This window comes from Sinocyclocheilus grahami, unplaced genomic scaffold (genome assembly GCF_001515645.1).
Source record: "Sinocyclocheilus grahami isolate Dianchi unplaced genomic scaffold, SAMN03320097.WGS_v1.1 scaffold1678.1, whole genome shotgun sequence".
Classification (NCBI taxonomy): domain Eukaryota; kingdom Metazoa; phylum Chordata; class Actinopteri; order Cypriniformes; family Cyprinidae; genus Sinocyclocheilus; species Sinocyclocheilus grahami.
Genome location: NW_015506857.1, coordinates 131,645 through 152,029, shown reverse-complemented (window position 1 = coordinate 152,029; position 20,385 = coordinate 131,645). Strand labels below are relative to the sequence as shown.

Below are 20,385 nucleotides of genomic sequence, written 5' to 3'. Positions count from 1 at the left end.
GACAGCATGCCTTCCAGATCGGTGAAATAAAGTGAAACTGGATTTGAAAGGCCACAGTGATGCCTGGAATCACTTTGTTCATGAAATACAGTGAAAGATGTGCAGTGCCAGTCTGGCAAAATACGTAACATTATAATGAGAACAGGATTGTAATAGGATGTTGTAAATTCTCTGTGCTTTAGTTGACCGTTTTTCAGCGCGCTGGTAAGGGAAGAGTGCAAGGCCTGAATTTTGTTGTGGAAAATTGGGTGAATTCCCCCTTTAGGTGGCTCTTATGGGGGATTTTTTTAATTTGAGGGGGAGTTAGGGGATTTTTTAGACATATTTTTAAACACAATCATCCAACCTAATCATTTATATTGTGAGGAAGAATCAAGTTCACATGCGCGTTCACGTCCTTTTGTGCCGTTGTAAATAGGTATTTATCTGATTATTCTAATATAGGATGCATTTGTCTGAGTTTAGTGCTGCAGTGTGGTTTTATTCAGTTTCAGCTCAAATGCAGTACCTGATATTTATTATCATTGGGTTGTTTGAGACGGTCATATTGCTTTTAGATGATTCTTTTTCAAAAACATTTATATTAATGCAGCACTATTTTTTTCCCCCTTGTAATATTTTTTCAACAGTAGGCATATACATAACATTATAACAAAAACACTATAGGATGTTGTGAATTCTTTTTGCTTTCCTTGCCCATGTTTCAGCACACTGCTATGGGAAGAGCGCATCCACAGCAGGAGTTACACTCTCTGGATATATCACATAACTTAGCTGAAATTCACTTGTATTTGCATTCTTTTGTGCATATAGAAGTTGTAATGTTGTGTTTCTAGGATATTTGATTAATCTCATAGGATGTGGCATAGAACAGGCTTCGGTTTACTGGAGTTCATCTCTTCAGCTTCACCTCATGCAGCTACTCCTTTTAGATTTTTAGGTTTCTTTTTTCGATAATATTGACGCATCATAATCTAGCAGTATTATATTTTTCTAGTCATATGGTCATGGTTTTATGTCATTTTTATTTGTCAACAACATTAATTTTCATAAGTTAAAATATTTTCATTATCTCCATGATGGACGCGTTTATGTTTGTGGTAACTGTTTAAGATTAAACCAGTTGGTGCCCGGAGTGTTTCAGTTACTGTTTTATGTCATTTATAAAAGTAATTTGTTACTTTTGATGTTCACTCTTCTTTTCCCCCTTCACAGATCTGACAGATAGTCTTGTGTTGGAGAAAACTGTCTGCGACTTGCGTAAGGAGCTTGATCAGAGTCATGAGAGGGAGCTATGTTTGCAGAGTAAGATGGAGCAGATGGAAACGCTTCCTGTTAAAGTGGATGAATTGCAGAGACAGGTTAGAGGAACTGCATAACATCATCTTTGCTAACTTTCTTTGTTTCTACATGGCTTAGTCTCATCCATTATGGTTTCTCAGGTGTGTGGTCTGTCAGAAGAGCTGAGTTCTGTTAGACAGGAGAGAGACACTTTGATATCCTCTCAGTCCAGTGTGAATGAAGACCATCAGAGACTGAAAGATGAGATGTCTAAAGCTCAGGGTCAGCTGCTAAAGATGGAGAGTGATCTGGTTGATGCTCAGCTGAAGGAAGCAGAACTGAGCCAACAGCTCACAGAGACATCAGAACTGCTTCAGAACATCCAGACAGATCTCCAGCACGTCACACAGGAGAACAGCACACTGCTCACATCATTAGAGGAGGCCACACAGAAGGTCCGTTCACACTTATCACTACACGCAGTCCCACTAACTGCCAGATTGAGTGATTTAACACCGTTGTTACCGTGTTTCAGTCGGTGCAGTTGAGTGCAGAGCTGGAGTCTGTTCGTGGAGCGAGAGATGTGCTTTTGTCTGAGAAGATGGAGGAAGTTCAGAGAGACCCAGATGAGATGGAGAAGCTGCGGCACACTATCGGCTCAATAACTGAAGAGCGAGAGCAGCTCCAGGAGATTCTACAGGGCCTGAGAGAAGAGAGAGACGAGCTCAAGAGAGACATGGAGGAAAATGTGGAGATGGTGAGCACTTATTCCTGAAGCCATGTCAAACATGATGATCTCAGCCGACATCAGACCTTTTTAAAACTCATTTTGTTCTCTGCAGATGATTGAGACTCAAGCAGAACTGAGAGATGCTCAGGAGAAGGTGAAGGACCTTCAGGGAAGATTACACAACCTGGAATCACAGAGAGTTCAGAAGGTCGACCAATATGTGGACCAGAAGAACTGTGAAGATGGACATCTGGACAAACTACAAGATCAGGTGGCTGAGCAGTTTGACACATAATTTGCTGTAGAAATAAAAATGTTCTAAACCGTAGTAGATGTATCCACAAATATCTATCAGTAGATATGGCTGTTCTCAGTTATTTAAATGCTCAATATTAAAGTGTCATGTTTTTTTATTTGCATATAAAGCAGCTAACAGAAGAGCTCAGTGCTGCTGTTTGTGAGAAGGAGCCTCTGCTCACGGAGCGATCTAACCACCAAGAGCAGTCTGATGTGATGGAGAAGATGAAAGCAGAAGACACATCTTTGACACAAGAACGAGATCAGCTTCAGGAGAGACTACGGGAGCTGGAGAGAGATGATGTTCAGATGAAAACGCATCTGGAAAAGAAAAACGAGAAGGTGAGAGAAGAATAATCATCACTCCTAATTACACCAACACGTGTAAATAGTTCATTCAAACGGGTCGATCTCAGGTCACATTTCACAAAACCTCAAGAATAATTTTTTTTACAATAGTTGAGTCATGCATTCTGACATTTTTCTTTTCAGTTTGTTTGTAATTCTCATTATTCTCACCAATGATCTTCATTAAATATTCATGACTTTACAGTAAATTACGGTAAAACTGTTTTCTCATTTCAGTCTCCACTACTTAAAATAGTATTATTTTTGTTTGTTTTTTTTGTGTGTGTGACAGGTGTGATTTAGTTTTTGTAAATCCAGTGAACTCTTTAATGCAAGTTAAATAAGTGAAAGGTTTTTTCAGATTCTGCAGGCTCAGTCAGAGTTGCAGGAACAGCAGCAGCTTTTGAATCAAGAACAAGAAGATTCCAATGAGGAGAACAATTCTCTGCTTCAGCAGGTCTGTGACTGACTGTTTTTTTTTTTATGTGTGAGTGTTTGTGCAGTTTAATCACTGTCTCTTATGGTTTAACACATTCTGCAGATTCAGACACTCAAAGAAGAGCTTGAGACTTTATTAGAGCAGAGAAACCAGCTGACATTGGACCTTCAAGAGACCTCTCAACAGGTGGGTCATCAGCTGAAGATCTGAAACTAGCTTCATGTGATGTTGGTCATAAGTTTTATGAATATATTTGATGTTTCTCAGGTGTGTGGTCTGTCAGAAGAGCTGCGTTCTGTTAAACAGGAGAGAGACACTTTGATATCCTCTCAGTCCAGTGTGAATGAAGACCATCAGAGGCTGAAAGATGAGACGTCTAAAGCTCAGGATCAGCTGCTGAAGATGGAGAGTGATCTGGTTGATGCTCAGCTGAAGGAAGCAGAACTGAGCCAACAGCTCACAGAGACATCAGAACTGCTTCAGAACATCCAGACAGATCTCCAGCACGTCACACAGGAGAACAGCACACTGCTCACATCATTAGAGGAGGCCACACAGAAGGTCCGTTCACACTTATCACTGCACACAGTCCCACTAACTGCCAGATTGAGTGATTTAACACCGTTGTTACCGTGTTTCAGTCAGTGCAGTTGAGTGCAGAGCTGGAGTCTGTTCATGGAGAGAGAGATGTGCTTTTGTCTGAGAAGATGGAGGAAGTTCAGAGAGACCCAGATGAGATGGAGAAGCTGCGGCACACTATCAGCTCAATAACTGAAGAGCGAGAGCAGCTCCAGGAGATTCTACAGTGCCTGAGAGAAGAGAGAGACCAGCTCAAGAGAGACCTTGAAGACACTAATGGGATGGTAAAGGCTGAATTCAGCTGTAGAGTTTTATAGTGGTGTATAAATGATAGTGAGGTGTGTGTATATAGGAAATGTTTTCTCAGCTTATGCAGGATCAGCAGGAACACGGCGGCTCACAGACAGACACACAGCATGATGAACTCCTCCAGCAGGTAAACAGAGAGCTTTTCACATGCTCTTGATTTGGAGCACATCAGATCAGATACTGACTGTAAAAAAGTACAAAAAATTTAAAATAAATAAATTATACTCAAGAGAAAATACAGATACAATTTTACTCAAAAGTACAAGCATTTGGCCAAAAACATAAAAGAAAAAAGTACAACTTAAATTGTACTCAAGTATTCAAATACTCAAGTAAAACATTTTTTTTATTTTTTATCATATTGAAGCATCTTCTCAATACAAAATGAAACTGCTTAAAAATAAACTGCATAAGGTTTTGTTCAGATAGAGAAACAAAGGTTTGGTTAAAGGGTGAAAAAACACGCAATGGCACAGGTCAAACACATCTATCTAGTGCATGCAACAACAATAAAATGCAGCACAGCGGAATTCAAAAAGTCCCTTTACATGCCATTACCATATGTATATGACTCTTTCTTCAGATGAACAAGAAGAGTTTTAGAAAAACTTAATCATTGTCTCTGCATATAATGCAAGTGTGTAACATTAAAAAATGATGCTTCAAAAACTATACAAAGTGAAGACAACGGTAACCCATATAACACCTGTTAATAAATCTGTCTTAAGCGCAATGATAGGCGTAAGAAATGTACAAATACTGATAATTAAAAATTTACTATTGTGTTCACTTTGTGTGTTCTTTGACATGTAACTTGTGTTATAAGCACAAAACATTTTTGTGTGTGTTTTAGGAATGTAACTATTCATTTGACGATAACTCGTGATAAAATTCCCCATGGATAGTATTACCGTTTCATCTTTTAATTATCATTAAAACCGTATTGGATTACCGCGATTTGAACAACTTACGATAAATAAATACGGTCCAGCATAAAGCACAGTTTACATTTTAACGTGATAATTTTGGTCACTGTAATAGTGATAAGATGTAAGAAATGTTCATACCGTTACATCCCTAGTGTGTTTATCTGAAGAAAGAAAATCCCATACATCTGGGACTGCATGAGGTTGAGTAAATGATGAGAGAATTTTCATTTTTTGATGGACTATCCCTTTAAAGGGCAAAATGTGATGCAAAGACCAAAAGCATACAGACAGAAGAATGAGGAGAGAAATCGTAATGTTGTAAAACATACAACATTAACTTTAATTGAAAGGCCACATTTTGTGTTCACTGTTCAATGCCCTGTCTAGAAAAATAATTAATCTTTTGTTTATTTGGTTCATTTAGAGTTTTTTTTTCTTCTCTGTAAATATTGATATATAATTATTTGCGACTAATTAGATGAATTAATGAGCAAATGTAATTCAGATTAAAAAATTATTAATTGTTACTGAGTATATCATTATAATACGACTTATCCACTCCCTAGTAAGAACATCACTAAACATGATTTACAATTAATTTAACAGTGTTCATTTAAACACTTTTTGTAGATTTGTAACATTTAATTTAAAGGAATAATTCCCACAAAAACATAAATTGTGTTTAAAGTCTCATTATTGATTTTATTTGCACTTGTGCATTCAGCCAATATATTACACAGACAGCTAATAGCTATATCAAAACGTTCAAAAATAATGAAGAAACTTTGCTACCTGAATATGCTTTCTCACATTTGATTACAAACCTTTGATGCCAGACATTTACCTGATGAAAGTTATAACTGAAGCTGAAATGTCTGTGCTTGATGCATGAAAACAAAGTCCACATGTTAAGCGCACACATTTGAGTTTCCATTTACCATATTTAATGCGTGTAAGATAAAATAAAAATGCTAAAATGTACTTTTCAAGTTGAAATTAAATTGTAAGGAGTACTTGTACGTTTACGTCATTACATTTCTTCAGAAATGTAATGAAGTAAAAGTACAAATGGTCATTTTAAAATGTAATTGAAAAAAAAGTACAAATCCCCCATAATAATACTAAAGTACAGTAATCAAGTAAAATTCAGATCACCTAGATACTGGTGATCATGGTTTTCATAATCATGGTGTGAATGGTCTCTCATAGATGCAGCAGCTTGAACAGGAGCTGGACACTGTGAATGAGGAGAAGAACCAGTTAAAATCTGATCTACAGGAGAATGTTGAAATGGTGAGTTGGAACATAAGAAACAAGTTTTCCTCCACATAAGCACATATGCTATTATTGGTATTCTTCTATAATTTCATGAAATTTAAAAATGATAAACCTACTACTAAATGTTGGGGGTCTGCTCACCAATGCTGCATTTATGTGATCAAAAATACAGTAATATTGTAAAATAATATTGCAATTTAAATAACTGTTTTCTATTCATTTATTCCTGTTCAAAACTGAATTTTCGGCATCATTACTCCAGTCTTCAGTGTCAGACGATACTTCAGAAATCATTCTAATATGCTGATTTGCTGCTCAAGAAACATTTTAACAAATTATGATGAAAATTATGAAAGCCGTTGCGCTGCATCATCTTTTTTTTGTGGAAATCATAATACATTTTATTTTTCAAGATTCTTTGATGAATAGAAAGTTCAAAAGAACAACATTTATTTGAAATAGAAATCTTTTGCAACATTATAAATGTCTTTACTGTCACTTTTGGTCAGTTTATTGCCTGACTTTGGAAGAGCCCCTCATTAAGTGTCTATTTTAATAAATCCTTTTGTTTTTATTTTTTTCAAATGCAGATGATTGAAAATCAAGAGGAGTTGAGAGGAGCTCTCGAGAAGGTGAAAGATCTTCAGAACACCATACGAGAGCTGGAGTCTCAGCAAACGCTAATGGAGTCCAAACTCCAGGACTCTGAAAACGCATCCAAACAGCTGCAGGAGCTGCAGGTTCAGGTGAATCATGTGACTGATTTACATGTAGTTCTCATTTACTGTGGTTTTCTGGTTTGACATGGACTGTTGATGAGTGTGTTATTTCAGTCTCATCATAAAATAGCTTCTATGCTACTGCATTCCGATTTACAATTACATTATACTTAAAATGGAAGTCCAGCACCACAAATAATCATTTTGAATATCATTTGGAAGTATAAACCATCTGAATGTGTTATCAGTTCCCGTGGGTGGGTTTATCCTCTCTGGCGTTCACTTTTTTTTTTCATTTTAATGAAGTATTCCCTTCATTCAGATGGTCCAGTTGAAGTCAGAGCTTCAGTCTGTTTGTGCCGAGAGAGACCGTGTGGCATCTGAAAGAACCGGAGAGATGGAGAAGATGAGGCAAATAATCATTTTGAATATCATTTGGAAGTATAAACCATCTGAATGTGTTATCAGTTCCCGTGGGTGGGTTTATCCTCTCTGGCGTTCACTTTTTTTTTTTTCATTTTAATGAAGTATTCCCTTCATTCAGATGGTCCAGTTGAAGTCAGAGCTTCAGTCTGTTTGTGCCGAGAGAGACCGTGTGGCATCTGAAAGAACCGGAGAGATGGAGAAGATGAGCTCCAGAATGAGCTCTGTGACTGAGGAGAGAGATCAGCTCCTGGAGACTCTACAGTGGCTTACAGATGAGAACAAGCAGCTCAAGAGAGACCAGCAGCAACAGGACGAGACAGTGAGACCCTTTTCAGTGTAGTTCCTCTCTGTTCCTTTCTCTTTTCAAATGTAAATCTCAATTCTCCCATGATTCCTAGCTGGTCCAGGTGAGAGAGCAGTTCCAGTCTGCCTGCACTGAGAGAGACCTTCTGCTGTCTGAGAAGAACAAGAGCGATCTGGAGAACATGACGCTAGAGGAAGTCCAGACGAGCATGGCTTCTGTCACTGAGGAGAGAGAGCAGCTTCTGGAGATCCTGAAGGTCAACAGAGAGGAGAAGAATCAGCTGAGGAGAGACCTGGAGGAGAAGGAAGAGACTGTGAGTGATTTGAGTCATTCTTCAATTAGGTTCAATTTTGACAAGGGATAGCTACCCAAAAAATAAAATTCTGCCATTATTTACTCACCCTCATCATTCCAAACCTGTTTGACTTTCTTTCTTTTGTGGAACTTAAAAGAAGATATTTTGAAGAATGACGGTAACCTAACAGTTTTGGTTCCCTTTGACTACCATTGTATTTTTGTCCATACTATGGAAGTCAATAGAAACTGAAACTGTTTGGTTGCCGTCGTTCTTCAAAATATCTTTTATGGACAAAAAAAATACAAGAAAGTCAGTGGGAACCGAAAGCGCTTGGTCGCCAACATTCTTTAAAATATCTTGTGTTCAGCAGAAGATTGGGTGAATTTAATCTTCAGAAGCAAAACTTGATTTACATTTAAACATGTCACATCATGGCTTTAATCAGCCTTCAAGTGGATTTTGTAATTCATATCTGTAGCTTATTTTGCATTGTTGCCAAAAATGTTTATTTTGGGTACAACTTCATTATTTTTTCTTAAATCAGAAAAATCCCTGATTGATGAATCGCCCTTATGTGATAATTTTTCCTCTTTATCAGTTGCTGCAGCTACAAGTAGAGATTCAGTCATCTGCAGAGAAAGAACAGCTGCTTTCTGAGAGAACAAGAGAACAGCAGGAGAAATTAGCAGAGATGAAGACGGTTAAAGCTAACATTGCCTCTCTGACTCAAGAGAGAGACCAGCTGCTGGAGACACTGCAGGGCATGAGAAATGAGAGCGAACAGCTGAAGAGAGATCAATTAGAGAAGAGCGAGATGGTAACAGAAGCTTAATGCACACGATCAGCTTCTGTCTAGTGGAGTTTGACTGATCAAAGTTGAATGTTTCTCCACTTTCTCACAGATGGTGCAGTTGAGGCAGGAGCTGCAGTCCGCTTGTGCTGAGAGAGACCGTCTGATGGCAGAGAGAGACACTGCATGTAACCGATCTGGCTCTTCCTCCAGTGTGATGTCTCTGAGTGAGGGAGGAGACCTTCAGGAGATCCTGCAGGGTGTTCGAGAGGTAACGAATACATTGGTCCAAAGCGGGCCAACTGGGGCTAGAGGAAGTGGTCATGAACAAAGGCAGAGTTTATCGGAGTTAGCAGACAGTTGGCTCCACATGGGTGGTGTGCCTTTCTGAACGAATGAAGAGGTTAAGCTGCGTTCACACTTTTGTCGCCGCATGTTGCCAGGGGTTGGCGATGAGGTCGTTAGTGGGCGTTCTCACTACTGGCTGCCTAGTAACGTCGTTGTTGATAGCGAATCGGTTTAAAGATTAAATATAATATAAATTGAATCCGTACATAAAAACAAAAATGAATGAGAAACAGAGCCTGCTTTTTTTCCATTGCGTATGTTTATCTTCGGCAAAAACGTAAACAGCCTCTCCTCCATCTTTCCGTCACTACCGGAGCTGGGAGGTGAACAATAACACTGAGCTCTACTGTCGTCTTTCCTATTGGTTGTCGCTCTTGAAAGTCACTCTTCATTTGCATAAAGTTGAAGGGTTCTAAACTTTTTGCGTCGCTGGACCCATCTGGTCGCCAATGGTCGCTGTTGCTCATGTCGCTGAAAATCACCAGCTCTCCATTGAAATGAATGGGATCATGTCGCTTTGTCGTTGCGTGTCGCTTGTAGTGTGAACGGGGCTTTAGAGTTGGTTTACTCATTAAAATCTCTCTTCAGTTAATTCAGGTCCAAGGAGAGCTCAAACAGAAGAAACATCAGGTGGCTGATCATACGAGTCCCACAGGGAAACAGAAAGCCCAACTTGAGCAGGTACGTAACTGTCTGTAAGATCTTTTAATGCAAGAGATGTTTAGCACATAGTATGTACAGGGTTTCTGCAGCTCTTCAAAAGATCTTAAAATCTTAATTCCAGCTTTCAAAGGCTTTAAAGCCTTAAAAGGTCTTAAATCTGAGCAGAAAGTCTTAAATTTATAAAGTCCTTTGTCAAATAAGTAAAAAAAAAAATCTTCCACTGTATTTTTGTCTGGTTTCAGTACAAATATCTGAACATCCTTAAATCAAGATACATTTACTTGATATGCAAAATGATGTGAAGTCTTGTTTTTTGAAAAATGTATTTTTCTGAGCCCAGTGGCAGATATGTGAGATATATATATATATATATTTTTTTTTTTTATTTTTTTTTTTTAAATTGGTTAGAAGTTGTCAGACTTCAAAATGTTGTTAATGCATTTACATTTAGAGACCATATTGGCATATTGTGTTCCTTTCCCTTCAATTTATCGCTTATGTTTGCTTCACTTTGGTAAAAAGGTCTTAAGTCTTAAATTTATCTTCATGAAACCCTGTATATAATGTTGAGTACTGTTGGAATTAAAAATATATATTTTCTACAGTGTTTTTAAATGAATCCATCAAAACAGCAGCTCTCAAATTCATGAATTTGTCTAGTGGCTCTCTTAATCTTTTGGTGAGGTTGGTGAATTAACATCTGCTTTGCTCACAGAACTTCAAGTCATTACTTTCATGATTAGCTTGTTAACTGTTTTTTTAAAGGGACAGTTAACCCAGAAATACCTCGTGTTGTTTCAAACCACTATCCCTTCTTTTCCTGTGGAAAACAAGATATTTTGAGAAATTTTGGTAACTATTTTTGGTTTCCATTGACTTCCATAGAACAAAAAATGTATTATAGAAGTCAATGGAAACTTGAACTGTTGATTGCCAACATTGTTCAAAACATCAAGTACTGCAAGAATTGTTAATGGAATAAAAAGTATAACAAGAACTGTTTAGTTCCTTACCATACCCATTCTTCATGTTCTGTGTTTTATTTCTTTGTGATCTCGTCCAGATTCAAGATCTCACTGAGGAGATGGAGTCTCTGAGGAATCAGAGGGTGGTGCTCAGGAAAGACCTTCAGGAGGCAACTGCGATTGTGAGACTTCATGTCATCAGTGTAATGTCATCTGAGCTCCACACAACACATCTGTCTGAACTAACTGTTTTTACTCTTTCCTGTAGTCTAAAATGTATGAGGATTTACTGCACGTTACTAAGGAGGAGCTGAAGCAGCAGCAGAAAGAGAACGCAGAACTGATGGAGCAGAGTGCTGTGAAAGAGTCTCAGCTTCAGCAGCAGGTGAGCACTGTTAGACACAGATTAACAATCCTTGCATAAGACAAGTGAATGATTAAATGCTGGAAATCTCTTATTCTGTTTCCTCAGTTGAGTCAAATAAGTGGAGATCTCTCAGCTCTACGAGACCAGCACAACACAGAGATCCAAAACCTCCAATTAAAACTCACCTCACTTACAAAAGTGAGGGATGAACTCCAGGACACGCTAAAGAGAACCAGAGAGGAGGGAGAACAACTTAGGCAGAATCTTCAAAAGAGTGAGGAGATGGTAAGCTTGTTACTAATTTCTGTGGTGCATGGTGGTCATTTCAGTTTGGACCACTCACACTGCAGTGAAAGCACCTAATTTCTTAAAGTAATTTGTTGTTTCTTTAGAGAAACCAGTTGACTGAGGAGCTTGAGTCTCTCGCTGACATGAAGGATCAGGAGCAGGTCCTTGAGTCTTTAAGAGATGTCACGAAAGAGAGAGATCAACTCAAACAAGAACTGGACGGAAAGATGGAGAAGGTGAGGTCTTAAAATGTGCTGAAAGAAGTGGGTGAACTAATAAATCACGCTCCTAAACACTGGATCTGAGATCGGGTATTTTGGTGGGTGTGTGCTGGTTTTTGACTAAAGGTTCTTTATTGGGGGAAAAAGGTTCTTTAGATTATTAAAATGTTCTTCACACTAAGAAAAAATTGTTCTTTTAAGAACTGCTCATTTAAAGGTTCAAAAATGGTTCTTCTGTGGCATCACTGTAAAAACACCCTTTCGGAAGCTTAATTTTTAAGTGTATGTGACTAGATCATATTCCAGTGCAGTTTGGGTTGTATGAAGGTGTTCACTGGTCAGTAAGTCTATGTTTATGTTAACATTGTCGTCATACTCCATCACAGCTGACACGCATTGAATCAAAAGCAGAGCAGCTGGAAAAGCAGAAGATCCTCCTGGAATCTGAAGTCCATTCCCTCAGTCAGGTGTGTGTCGTCTTTTCATGTTCTAACCCAGAATAACCAGTTCCTTTAACTTGTTTTAAGCCAAGTGTCATTGTGTTTCAGTCTCTCACTGAGGTGAACTGCAGTGGGTCTTCTGATCAGAGTAACCTGCAGTCCAAACACAGATCTGGATATCTGGTTCCTGAGATTGTGTCTGATGAGAAGCTGCAGGTAAATGCTGATGTTGACCGTGTGTGTGGTCTTCTCAAGACTCTTTGATCCTTTTCAATAGTCTGATTTGAGGTTTTTCTTCCATGTGTAGGCGGCCTTTGCAAAGCTCCAGCAGATCATCGACCGTCCCTCTAACGCTTTAACTGATGTGAACCGTGAAGAATGGGCTGTGATCTTTCAGCTGGTGCCATTCATTCCAAAGGATCAGAGAGCGGTCCATGACAAACACACCAAGAAAACAACCAGACTGAACCACGTGCTGATCAAGATCGCGGTAAGAGTCCACAGAGACACAAATCACAACAGTGGATGTTTTGCAAAATTAAGAAATGCTCATAGAAGGACAAACCATTATAGGAGGCATACAGGAGACTGGCGCAGCGCTACAAGACACACTATGAGACGGAGGTGCAGCGTGACGTGGCCTCGTTTGAGGAGTCTCGACTACAGGACCTGCTCATGGCTCAGACTCCATCACAGTCTTTCCGATCACTCCAGGATGACTTCCAGCAGCTCTGGGATCAGAGACTGTCATGTCTGTTGGAAAGACGTCAGCAGTACTTGCAGGTATGATCATGATTATTGTTAGGGATGCACCAATAACGATACTGGTATCGGTATCGGGCCCGATACTGAGCTTCTGTACTGGTACTCGTACTCGTTAAAATACGAGTACCAGTAATAGGGATTTTTGACCTGCCGAATACCTTAGTCCAAAGCGGGCCAACTGGGGCTTGAGGGGAGTGGTCATGAACAAAGGCAGAGTTTATCCGAGTTTGGAGACAGTCGGCACAGCTGCTCATTTCCCATTTTTTCATATGAAGCTATCACGCTAACATCAACATTTAAATGTCAATAAGACATTTAAAACAATTTTAATGGCAAAACTCACTTTCGGACACCAGCGTGTATCTAAAATAACTTACGATTGTGGCCCGACGGGAGTTCTGATCATCGTACGAGGCAGAAATGTATTATATGCAATGTTAAAGGCAACATATGCTAACCATCGCCATAAATACACATTATACGTATGAAAATACTAGGGACTGCTTGAAATCTTGAATTATTATAATCGTGTATTTGGTTTCATATTTGTTCTGTCTCTTCCCCGTGTCGTTGTTGATATTGGTCTTCTGCATCTGCATTAGGGATGCAGCAATACAGTTAGCCCATGATTCAATACATACCTCAGGCTTTTTAACCACGGTTTCCGGTTTGGTTCATTTCTGATGGCTTGGCCATGTTTTTTTGTGATTTTTAAAATGCGATTTTTAAAACAAAAAATGTATATAATAAACACCAGGTGTGTTGTGCGTGTTTGTAGGGCTGCACAATTTGGCCCAAAATGTGCTTATGTATATGACTAATAATAATTAAGATAAAAAATATTAAACCAAAATAATAAATATTACAATTGTAATAACACTTTCATTATTAAAAATAAAGAGTTAGACTCCTGTAAATACTCCTGTACACTATAGAAAAACATGGATTATCATATTTCTACTTCAAATTTCTTTTGAGAAGTATTATTTTTCCTATTTTGACCCAAAATAGGGTGGATTGGCCATTATGGAGCGCTATAAACATAATTGTTTAATAATAAACAAAATGTCTGTTTCATTCATACTGGAAGCCAGAGGGTGCCCTCGTGCTGAAACTCCAAAAAGGCCTCAAAGAAGTAATAGAACTGATGAGGCTCCAGGAAATCCCTGTGGACAAAGACATCTAGCTATCGCTGTAATGGAATAAAAAGAAGATAGAAACGTTTTGAAGGATGAATCATGAAGACAATAAACACTCGACTGACAATATATAGTTTATCTGTGGTGTTCAAGCCATCTCCGGTATTTTCATAATAATTAAGGATATTAATAATCCATTGCTAATCGACATAGCCTTTATTACAGTATAGAATATATTTTCTGCCTCATTCTGTGATTGAAGCCACATTAGATCACCAAAAGAAAAGTTATTTTAAACACTCGACTGGTGATGTGGAGTAAAAACATATTAAATGTTCTCTTTTGTTGGACAGCAGGTTTAGAAAGGCTTCTCACTGCAAGCCATTACAAGGGAAGATGTTTGGCGTGTGTTACTTTTTCAAATGCATGTTATAAGCGACTCTAACTCTCAGTGTGTCCCGTAAATTATTTAAATGTAAAACCGCAATTCACAAGACCGTATTGAACCATGGATATCATACCGAAGGGTTCAATATTTATATTGAGAATTATGGCATCCCTACTCTGTATTATGATGTCGAAAATTTTATATACTCCGTGTAACTCGTGTAAGTCCGGTTTTCTGTCCATGAGCTCCCTCTGTTGCTTTGGCTGAAAGGATAACAGTATAGTGAGATGGGAGACGGCGCTTAAACATCCTCGGATTATGTTATTAATTATGTGAAAAATAATAAATGCTCATTCTTTCTAAAGAAATTTGGCATAGATATGAGTTTATCAGTATTTCCTATTGTGTTATATGTGTACACATTTAGATTTAAAAGCCTGCATGCAGTTTTTCGTGCATTCTTGTCATCACAAATAAATAGAGCAGCTGTGACTGAACAAGTATGTGTGCTAGGGCTGGACAATAATTCAATATCAATATGTATCGGTTACAGAGTATTTGTTAAATCTAGCTAACAAAATATATATTGTGTGTTTGATTGGTCCAGACGCTACAGTGTGAAGCAGCTTTAGAACAATGTATTGTATAAAGCACTATGGAAATAAATGTATTAACTGTATGATTCAATGTTACTTTATGGTACTAATGTATCTTATTTGTGTGTGTGTATCAGAAACTGGAGGCTGCTCTAAAGGTTCTGGAGGACGGTTTAGCCAATCATGAAGTGATGGTGTCAGAGGAGCATCAGCACAGGACTCGTGCGCTGGAGGAGCTCAGAGCTCTACTCAGATCTCCTCAGACTGCTGCTATTGTACAGCTGCATGAGCGACAAATCGCTCGGCGTACCAAAGCGACAGAGCGTCTCAATGCGTTTTATTTTGTAAGTAATGCATATGTTTTGAATGGTTTTATGTGTTCCACACCTTTCCTGACCATAAGTGCTCGTCAACAGGCTCTGTTGAATGAATGTGACTCTGCGATTTCCCCCCTCAAATCGTCCTCTGCCGAGTCTGAGCTGCGCCTGAAGGATCAGAGAAGAGAGACTTCAACTCTGCTTCAAGCTCAACACGGCACCCTGCCCAAAACTGAGACTGAACTTCTGCAGGACAATCAGCGTCTGTCACTGCAGCTGCAGCAAACCCAGAAACAGATCGAGGTATGGAGAGCTCTTTTCTCTGAGAGCAGCAATGTTATGCAGGCTTAAAGTCAGCATGAAATAAGAATTCACAGTTTACTAAGTGCTCACTTATTTTGAGTGATTTATCCATGCATTATCTTTTCTTTTTAACCTCGTAATTTTTTTTATTAATTATCATAACTGGATCTTCTGATTAAAACAACACATTTCTCTCTGGTGATGCAGGACTTTTCCCAGTCATTTAGTACACCTAAACTCTGCCATCAACACGGTGACAGTGTTACAGAACGTATTGTTTTTAAAGGCATTTTGTTTGTTGTTTTTAAAGGCATCCAAACTGAGAGTTGTTGTTTGTCTGACAGGATATTCAGGAGCAGATGAAGGAACTGAAGGTCCAGGCTGATGCCTCAAATCTTCAGCTTCAGGAACTCGGTGGCCAGCTAAAAGAGAAGGAAGCCCTCATCCAGAGATTACAAGACAAACTTAAAGAGTCAGAGGTTGGTTAATAGTTGATTGATACTTAAAGAGTTTGTGCTGATCATTAAATGCTTGAGGTTTGAATCTATAAAACAGAAGCAGATCTAGGCCTATGTTCAGTAGAAACATGCTGAAAGCCTTGCAACACATTTCCGTTCACCAGCACCATATTTTTACTTTTCCTAATTGAATACTGAATTAGGGATGGGCATTTTTCAAACAATATTGTGTTTGAATATTTGGGCTCTTAAAAAAATATAAAAATTTTTGTTTATTTAAATGATGTTTAACGAGAAACATTATTTTTTTTAATAAATAAGTTTTTGTCACCATTTCTGAACAAGCTTATTATTGGGCATTATACACCACAATATTCTACAAAAACGTTATGTTATATCTCAAAGTTTTCTTTTAGTTGAATGTGTAAATAAAAAAAATGTATATATAAAGAACAAAAGCATTTAAGCTCAAGCAGAGTTAACAGAAAAAAATAAACCAGACCGTGCCAATTACAGTACAAAACGTACATACTCAAGTCAGCCTATGTTTATCGTGTTTGTGTCTCACATCATGTTAATGTTGAGAAAAACAATATCCACTTGTAAGTTGGCTCCTCAGTCTGATAACAATAGAAATGTGTGCCGACACAGACGTTCCAGAGAAACACAAAGATAACTGTGCTAAGCAAAGTTTCTTACAGCACTTCGTGTTTTCTGTTCTTAAGCCACTCTCCCTCGAGGAAACTTAAAGGAAGCATATGTCTCAAAATAATTTTGCTATCAGATAAGCTCTCTTCTCTGCTCACTCGGAGTACAGCTGCGCTTACCTGCAGTCGTGAATGCAGTGATGGACAGTCTTTCCTCAGTCGACTGGTGTTTGAATTTCATGTGATTTTTCTCATTGTGGTGGTGATACTATGATAACTAATTTGATTGAAATTCCATTTAGTAAGATCATTTTGATCAAATAATTCCAAACTGTGAGGCAGACGACAACATTCTGTGATCAAATACAATCAAATTGTTAACACTCCACAGCACCACCTAGTGCATTTAGTTATAACTGACTTAGTTTGTGTGCTTAGGATTTATCATGTAATCATGGCCTGCATTTACGGCCAGCTCTTTCCTCAGTCGACTGGTGTTTGAATTTCATGTGATTTTTCTCATTGTGGTGGTGATACTATGATAACTCATTTGATAAAGTAATTCCATTTAGTAAGATCATTTTGATCAAATAATTCCAAACTGTGAGGCAGACGACAACATTCTGTGATCAAATACAATCAAATTGTTAACACTCCACAGCACCACCTAGTGCATTTAGTTATAACTGACTTAGTTTGTGTGCTTAGGATTTATCATGTAATCATGGCCTGCATTTACGGCCAGCAAGGCAACATGTAGTTAAAGGGGTCATATGATGCGATTTCAAGTTTTCCTTTCTCTTTGGAGTGTTACAAGCTGATTGTGCATAGATAAGATCCCTGAAATGGCAAAGACTAAAGTCTCAAAACCAAAGATATACTTTATCAAAGTTAAGACTCTGCCACGCCCCCCTAAAACGGCTCGTTCTAACATGCCCCCACAAATCTACCTCACTATGTGGAAATATTTGCATAATGCCGCCCAAATGTGCACGCAAAGAAAGGCGGCATGGTTTCAGTAACCGCAGTTAGTGTTGAAGCAGCCATGTCAGGGAGACGCTGTGTGTTTCTAGGCGAAAGCAAAAGCATCACAAACACATACCAGCTTCACCACTGTGTCTGTCACATGACTCTGTTCCCCTTTCGGGCTCTGTCTTTACATTTATTTTGAAAGATGAAGCTTGCGATTATGGTAAGGGGCGTTACTTTTCCGACGAGTGCTTGCGGTGTTCGGCCAATCACAGTGCACTGGGTCAGCTGGCCAATCAGAGCAGACGGCGCTTGTCGGAAGGAGGGACTTTGTAGAAAACGAAGCGTTTGAGAGAGGCGGGGCATATAGGACCTACAATAATGTACAGTATTTGAACATTAAGGCATGTCAACATGTTCTGATACACCAAATAATCTTTAAAAAAAGCATCATATGACCCCTTTAACATTGAATAGTGTTTTTATTTTTTGAATAATAATTACAGATTGAATATTTGACTGTTTGTGCACACCCCTATACTGAATATAATTTGTGACAAAATGCAGTTTTTGATTCTCTCAGAGTGCAAATCATGCTTGATTTTCCTCTAAATTTGTCCTGCAGGTTCTGGCTAAGAGGAGCATGACACCAGGAGCCGCTGAGCTTGCCGCCCTAAAAGACAAACTTGTCAAAATGGAGCTGGATCACATTGCAATCACAACAAGTCATGAGAAGGAGTATGTGTGCCATCCCACTGCTGAAATAAGCCTAGTTATTAGCCACTTATTCCTTTGATGTACAGTTTAGTCAGGGAAGAGTGAGTTTAACATGTTTCTGTGATCATTTTATTCTAGAATTGCACAGATGAGCTCCATGTTGGAGCACAGAGCCGATGTCATCCGCAAGCTGAAAGAGACCCTGAGGAAAATGCAGCAGGATGATGAAAAGTCATGTAAGACAATTTGATTTGTGAATTCAGTCCCACATTGACTAATGACTGATTACGTAGGGCACAACTGACTTCCAGTGATTGGATGGGTTAGGTTAGGGTTAAGGAACATCTTGAAAGCTTATGGAGACCAACTTTTTATTTTTTTCTATAGAATATCTTCAGTGATTGAATCCTTAACAATAAGAGCAAGAACATGAATCAAGAAAGTGTTGACTTTCTAAGTGTTTTGTGCCTATCTTGAGTAGGGGTGGGAATCGCAGGGTACCTCTTGATACGATACATGGCTCACGATACCGATAATATCATGATTCTGCGATAATCGATATATTGCTAGACAATCCTTGAATGATACATCATGATATCTGTCTAACTATAGAAACAAAATGCCTGTGAAAAGGTTAAGTGCAAGTTTTCTCTCTTTATTCAAGTCCAAACTTAGAAAACAGCACAAAAAGTTCTGTAAATCAAATTTAACATGTTAAGTCAATTTAATAATTTTATTCTTGGACTTATTAAAAGCTTTCACTTTTCTTTGCATGTAAACCAACAAATTAAACTGATTATCAACTTTCCTCTTCTCTCATCATAAAAACGGGAGCCCCGCACATGACATGCAGGGAAAAAATACAGGCAGCAAGCACACACACTGCACTCTTCTATGCCGCATTACGGCTCTGACAAGGTTTTGTTTCATCGTGCATGCCATAGGTGCAGATTTATGTTTCTGCCGGTCGGTACCCACTGCCCACACTGCATAACGCGCACTTGTAATATTTGAGAGAGGGAGAGCCCCTAGTTTTGGTCACATAAAACTGGGCATGCCAACGGCGCTCTCTCTCACTCATATAGTGAGGGAAATCCACCTGCAATCCGAGCTGAGAGGTTAGGCTACTCACGGACTGAATATGCGCTCTGCAAAAATAACGTGCCTATGTGTAACGGAGCGTTACCTTGAAGTGGGATTCATAAACAGGCTTTTATTAGAGGGGTCATATGACGTTGCTAAAACAGAACATTATTTTGTGTATTTGGTGTAATGAAATGTTTATGCGGTTTAAGGTAAAAAAAAAAAACATTATTTTCCACATACTGTACATTATTGTTTCTCCTCTATGCCCCGCCTTTCTGAATGCGTCGATTTTTACAAAGCTCATTGGTCTGAAAAGCGAGGTGTGCTCTGATTGGCCAGCTATCCAGTGCGTTGTGATTGGCTGAATACCTCAAGCGTGTGACGGAAATGTTATGTCCCGGCGCGATGAGACAAAACCAATAGAACCCATTATAAATGACGCATTTATTGCATCCAGTGGGGACATAATTACTGATTATAATGATTTGTACTGTCTTTTTACGCGTTGCGCTGCGCCGCGTAAACAAAACCATGTCTGCATTTGTGATCAGAGAAACGACAAAAAAGTTCTAGTCTACACTGCTCAACTCGCGTTTGAATCATCAGTGGCAAATCCTTTAAATATTAAAGCGTACTTACAGGCTGTGAGTCAGCAATATTTGCATTGTACGCTACTCTCCCAGGAAACAGTCCTCGTCCTCCGTAAAATGCGCTGCACACATCTGAATATTTGGGTTGAACTGTTCTGGAACAGTGTTGTAAATACAACTTAACCACTGATTTCTAGTTGTCCTCTTTTGGAAGGCCAAACAAAGTTTCGCTTTCATAACGAAACACACAGCTTCTCCACGACATGGCGGCGGCAGCAACAATACTACCGCGAGAATCAAGTTATGCCTTATTTCTTTGTGTGAACATTTGGGCAGCGTTATGAAAATCTTCCCACATAGTGACGTAGACATGTGGGGGCGTGTTAGAACG

General features: G+C 38.8%; 1 protein-coding gene across 1 annotated transcript in view; it reads left to right on the top strand.

The window, feature by feature from the left end:
• cenpe (centromere protein E) overlaps positions 1 to 20,385 on the top strand; it is a 30,555-nt gene that overhangs the window by 9,633 nt on the left and 537 nt on the right. The window contains exons 23-53 of the mRNA XM_016258385.1: positions 1,216 to 1,361; positions 1,443 to 1,736; positions 1,817 to 2,038; positions 2,124 to 2,282; positions 2,438 to 2,650; positions 3,018 to 3,113; positions 3,198 to 3,281; positions 3,363 to 3,656; positions 3,737 to 3,958; positions 4,042 to 4,110; positions 6,122 to 6,205; positions 6,781 to 6,936; positions 7,232 to 7,320; positions 7,543 to 7,654; positions 7,734 to 7,952; positions 8,536 to 8,754; positions 8,840 to 8,998; positions 9,664 to 9,756; positions 10,802 to 10,885; positions 10,972 to 11,088; positions 11,176 to 11,355; positions 11,463 to 11,594; positions 11,966 to 12,046; positions 12,128 to 12,235; positions 12,327 to 12,509; positions 12,593 to 12,802; positions 15,045 to 15,251; positions 15,324 to 15,527; positions 15,872 to 16,006; positions 18,227 to 18,339; positions 18,457 to 18,554. Of these exons, the coding sequence (XP_016113871.1) occupies positions 1,216 to 1,361; positions 1,443 to 1,736; positions 1,817 to 2,038; positions 2,124 to 2,282; positions 2,438 to 2,650; positions 3,018 to 3,113; positions 3,198 to 3,281; positions 3,363 to 3,656; positions 3,737 to 3,958; positions 4,042 to 4,110; positions 6,122 to 6,205; positions 6,781 to 6,936; positions 7,232 to 7,320; positions 7,543 to 7,654; positions 7,734 to 7,952; positions 8,536 to 8,754; positions 8,840 to 8,998; positions 9,664 to 9,756; positions 10,802 to 10,885; positions 10,972 to 11,088; positions 11,176 to 11,355; positions 11,463 to 11,594; positions 11,966 to 12,046; positions 12,128 to 12,235; positions 12,327 to 12,509; positions 12,593 to 12,802; positions 15,045 to 15,251; positions 15,324 to 15,527; positions 15,872 to 16,006; positions 18,227 to 18,339; positions 18,457 to 18,554 (4,782 nt within the window). The remainder of the gene's footprint in view (positions 1 to 1,215; positions 1,362 to 1,442; positions 1,737 to 1,816; positions 2,039 to 2,123; positions 2,283 to 2,437; positions 2,651 to 3,017; positions 3,114 to 3,197; positions 3,282 to 3,362; positions 3,657 to 3,736; positions 3,959 to 4,041; positions 4,111 to 6,121; positions 6,206 to 6,780; positions 6,937 to 7,231; positions 7,321 to 7,542; positions 7,655 to 7,733; positions 7,953 to 8,535; positions 8,755 to 8,839; positions 8,999 to 9,663; positions 9,757 to 10,801; positions 10,886 to 10,971; positions 11,089 to 11,175; positions 11,356 to 11,462; positions 11,595 to 11,965; positions 12,047 to 12,127; positions 12,236 to 12,326; positions 12,510 to 12,592; positions 12,803 to 15,044; positions 15,252 to 15,323; positions 15,528 to 15,871; positions 16,007 to 18,226; positions 18,340 to 18,456; positions 18,555 to 20,385) is intronic.